General features: G+C 36.8%; 1 protein-coding gene across 1 annotated transcript; it reads right to left on the bottom strand.

Moving 5' to 3' along the window:
- Positions 1-358: 358 nt before the first annotated feature.
- LOC150034309 (uncharacterized) lies at positions 359-1,036 on the bottom strand. Its single transcript, XM_090316399.1, has one exon. The coding sequence runs from the start codon at positions 1,034-1,036 to the stop codon at positions 359-361; it is 678 nt and encodes a 225-aa protein (XP_090172525.1).
- Positions 1,037-5,135: the final 4,099 nt, after the last annotated feature.

Here is a 5,135-nt window from a genome sequence, read left to right on the forward strand (position 1 = left end):
GCTCTAGTGTGTGTTTATCGGGGATTGTTGAATTCTTTGTTGTAACGGAAGAAGCATATATCAGCAATGTGGCCAAGTTTCCCGAGGTTTGACATGTTGACCTGCTTGTCGAGGCATTGTTCCAGCGACCCCTTCCTCTGTTTCGGTCTCCCCCTCCTCTGAAGTTCGAGGGCTGAGAGTTTCCTTGAGGATTGCGATAGAAGTTTACAGATGTGTGAGGGCTGCCTTGTACAACATTCACAGAGGTTGGATTGGAAGAGAAGGAAATATTGGACATTCCAGTGATCCCCATCTTAATTGCAAGCTGATACTCAAGCCGTTTTTCATACGAGAGGAGGTCGGATTGTAGATCAGACCATCAGACTGTGCCTTTACTTTGGATTGCTACTACCATAGGAATGTACTCTTCGTCTAGTCCAGACAACACCTGTGAAATAAGATCAAGAGGAGAGACCGGAGAACCTGTAAGAGCAAGGCCGTCAACATACCGTTTCATCAAGGTCAAGTACTCACTCATTTTGAGGGCCCCTTTGCATATTTGTTGAAATAGCCTTTTGAGATAGTCCGTTTCAGCCCTTGATTGTATTTCGACTAGTTCTTGGACTACTTCCCACAAGTCCTTGTCGGTTTGAAAACCCATTATCTGAGTTGTTATTTCTTGAGTCATTGAGTTGTAAAGCCATCTTAGCAGAAGCTGGTCGACGACAATCCACGCATCATAGGTTGGATTTAGTTGTAGCTCGATTTCAGACGTCACAGTTATAGCTGGATCAGAGCTTAAGCTCTCGCCGGAGTGTACATTGATTTGCTTGGCGATGAACCGATTGGGACAGGGATTTTCCCCTGTTAAGTATCCTTCTAATCGATAACTTCTAAGGATAGACCAGGCAAGATTTTGCCATAAAAGAAAGTTTGATCTATCCATTTTAATGGATGTCACTTGATTCAACAGCTGATTTAACAGAGGTCCTATGATGTTGTCGTTGTTGGCAACTCCAGGAAGCGCGACAGAGGGGACAGTTGCTGTGTTCACCATGGTTGTTGTGTTCACCGTAGCTCTGATACCAAGTTAGGGAACCAGGAAAATAAACAAAGGAGGAAGAAGAAAGATGACGATGGTCGAAGGAATTAATTCTCTTTTACTGCTTTTAGTATATAATTTTTCCACACATTACACTGTACAGGGGGTTCCCCTTTTATACACACAATGGGGAGAATATGGACGAAATGAATAACGAATCTTTTCTTGCAGGGAGAAGGACGACTGTTGCAACCAATTTGTTATGGAGAGAGGACAGCCATGGTGGCAGGGAGGATGGGCTCAGCTTCCTTGTGGCATCTCGCCATCTACTGAGTAGGCTGGACGTTTATCCTTGTCACGTTTCAGCCATGTGATTTGGCTAGTTTACCAAAAAAAAAAAAAAAAATTGCCATCAATAACAAAGTGCTTATGAATGACAAGGTTTTTTTTTTTTCTTTTTCAAAATTTGGAAATATTGGTTGAGTTTCAAGAGTGTTTTTATGTGTGCATGTATTTCTTTTTATTATGTAATAACCAAAAGTCATTCAAAATTTTCTGAAAAGTAGATCAAAGTACTTTTACGAGTCATTTAACTAAGAAGTAATTCACATAAAAAAAAATACTTCTATGTACAAAACTTATCCCAAGTATTTTCTTTTTTCTTTTAACTTCTTCATTACATTTTAGATTTGTGATGATTTGCTAGATTTTCTTAAACATTTAGCTCAACATCAAACTTTGTTTCGAGAATAACATGGATTGGAAGTCTATTTGAAACACTTTGTAAGTGCTAAAAAAAACTTTTACTTTTCACTGATAGCTATATTGAAAGTTCCTCTACCAAAATGTATTTAAAAAAAATATATAACAATTTTTTTTATTACAAAAACTAGTCTTACAAAATACACATCATGAGGAAGGACAGACATGCAAGAGAAGGCCATTTAGTCCAAAACAATTTAACGGAGGATCCAAAACACAATCACCATGGATTAGCCTTGTGGTAATGGGAACATAAAAAAAAAAAAAAAAAAAAAAAATAAGCAACCGTAGAGGAAAAAAAAAAAAAAAAAAAAACTAAGCAACCGTTTAGAGCAAAGAGTTGGTTATTATAGTCAGAGATTATTATAGTTGGATTATAATAGTTTGTATTTGGGATGTAGATTATTTTAGTTTGGGTTATAATAGTATGTGTTTGAGGTATAAACTATTTTAGTTAGAGAAGGAAATAGTAAACATCGTAACAAATAATAAAAAAATGATGAATGTAAAATTGTAAAAAACTGTAGCAAATAGTAAATATTGTAGCAAATTTGAAATAGTATTTATTGTAGCAAGAAGTGGTTATTATAGTTTAGGATAGTTCTTATCCCATACGTCCCTAAAGGACTAAAGGATCACAGGCTTAATCCATGGTAACGACCTAACTTAGGATTTAATATCCCAAGTGTGACATCCTAAATTTTTTTTTTTTTTTTATGTAATTTAAATTCATGTATCTTGTAAAATTTGAGGGTTATTTTGTATTATGAGGTTAAATTGGATTATTGTGTAAGGATTCCATGACAACCAAATGTCATGGGTCAGATGGGTTGTCCTATGAGATTAGTTGAGGTGCACATAAACTCATTCCATTTCTTCTAAATGTCTGAATGGTTCTTTCTAATGTAATGATGCTTCTACTGGGGGTTGAAATATCCAAATGTGAGATTTGGCTTAATAGTTACAAATTCCGCATCAAGAGTCCATCCCCAAAAACTAAGGAAAGATCAAACAACTCAACATCTTTTTATTATTATTATTATCATCATCATAAGAGACAAGAGTATGGCAGGCCCCCAATTGTTAATACTTATGTTAGAAGGGGTAGAAATGAGAATTCCCTACTTAAGTAGTGTACTTGTTTATTGTTTACTTTGCCTTGTTAGTTTGGTTATTTAGTTGGCTTCTAGTGTATTTTTTGGGGAAAAATTTGTGAGTTATGCTTTGGTTAGTAGATCATAGAGGGAGACCTTCACCTTTTCAAATTCGCGAGTATCTTGTAACTTGGTTTATTATATTTTATTAATTAAATTTGATCCTTAATGAGATAGAAAAGGTAAAAAAAAACAAAGGCTATAAGGGAATTCCTAGGAGAGCTGATAGACCTCCGAACGTACAATTTTGTGTCTAATAGGACTTTAACATATTTAAAAATTTTAAAAATTAATTGACCCAATAGATATAAAATTGAAGTTTATGTCTAATATGACCGTAAACATTCAACTTTATGTCAAATAGAACAATGAGTTTTAAAAAAACGTCGAAAAGATAAGGAAATTAGATACAAAATGAGACAATCTTTTCGAAGTTCCTTTGGCATTCTAAAAATTGGAGAGTGTTCCATCCTTTCAATGAGAAGTCTGTTTCTTGTCTCAAAAATTCTATTAGACAAGTTAAAAGACTTGAGGAGACACACTTAAAAGCTAGAAATGATCTTTGTGTCTTAAAGCGTTTGGTTCATTTGAAATCTCACTTTACATTTACATATCTGGGCAATTGGAAATTCTTTTAATTCAACATAGAATGAACGACAAGATTTCAGCTGTTAGGATCCCAATTCACCTACACAAGAACAACAATAACACACACACCAACCAGACACCTAACTCCAAGAATCAGGGTATTAGATCCTTTTCTAAGTTATGATATTAACCAACAAACCTTACAGTCCTCAAACGTTTCTAACAAAAAAAAATAGGAAAAGAACAATAATACTACAAAATGAAAACAATACTTGCTGCTCGAGAGGCTGACTCTTCCCAAGGATTCACTCCCAAAACATTTCCCCCTTTCCTTCTTCCCCGTAGGTCCTAAAAATACCCAAACACTAGTCCCCCCCCCCCCCCCCTCTCCTCTGTACGACTCTCCTAAATGCTCGCTGCCCTCTAACAGTTTGTGCCTCCTATTTTTATTGTGGTCCCCACTCTTTGTTTTCATATCCATCTTTCCTTTTTTGCTCTTCTTTCTCTCGTAGACTTTCATAATGGGTGGTCTCACATTACCCCTTATTTGAAAATTCTCCTTGTCCTCAAGGTGAGCATCTGGAAACTATATCTCATCACATCCAAAGCCTCCTAAGTGGCCTCACTCTTCGACTGGTTAGCCCACTTTACCAACCATTCCTGGCATTTGTTTTCCGTATTCCACCGTACTCCCATTATTTGTTCAGGTTTCGCGATCCACTCAAACTCCTCTGTCAACAATGGGGCTTCCTTGTACACCACCGTGTCTGAGGTTACTGCCTTCTTAAGCTGTGAGACATGAAAAACGTCATGGATGGTTGTTGTGGAAGGTAGAGCTAGGTGGTATGCTACTAAGTCAATTCTTTCTAAGACCTCATAGGGTCCAAAATACCTTGGTGATAGTCTTTGACAACACTTTTTCGCTAGAGATATCTATTTGTATGGTCTGATTTTTAGAAAGACGAAACTGCCTACCTTGAATTCTACCTCCTTTCTTTTTCTGTTGGCATATTTGCACATTCTATTTTGGGCTAACACAAGTTCTTCCTTTAGTTTTAGCAATGCTAGGTCTCTGTCAATTAGTTGTTGCTCTAAAACACAATCAGGAGTCTTTCTATCCCCATAAGCAATAATTAGGGGAGGTTGACGACCAAAAACCACGCTGAACGAAATAGTGTTGGTCCAGATATGGAAATTTGTATTGTACCACAGCTCTGCCCACAACAACCAACCTTCCCACTTCTTTGGTTGTTCATTACAAAAGCACCTTAAATAAGTTTCTAAACATTTGTTGACAATCTCCGTTTATCCATCCGTCTGTGGGTGAAACGTTGTGCTTTTCCTTAACTCTGTACCTTGGATTGCAAATAACTCTCTCCAGAATAAGCTAAAAATTTTTAACTCTGTCTGAAACAATTGGTTGAGGAAAACCGTGGTGTTTCACTACTTCTCGGATGAACTCTGCAGCTACCGTTTTGGCAGAGAAGGGGTGTTTCAGCGTAATGAAGTGGCCATATTTGCTCAATCTGTCAATTACCACCATGATCACATCTTTCCCTGCTGATTTTGGTAACCCTTTGATAAAATCCATCGAAATATCATCCCACACT

The sequence above is a fragment of the Benincasa hispida genome, chromosome 8 (genome assembly GCF_027475165.1).
Source record: "Benincasa hispida cultivar pf3 chromosome 8, pf3_genome.v1.1, whole genome shotgun sequence".
In the NCBI taxonomy this organism is placed as follows: domain Eukaryota; kingdom Viridiplantae; phylum Streptophyta; class Magnoliopsida; order Cucurbitales; family Cucurbitaceae; genus Benincasa; species Benincasa hispida.

Excerpts from the sequence above, each read along its gene's own strand:
- LOC150034309 (XM_090316399.1), bottom strand. The coding sequence starts at position 1,036 with ATGGTGAACACAGCAACTGTCCCCTCTGTCGCGCTTCCTGGAGTTGCC.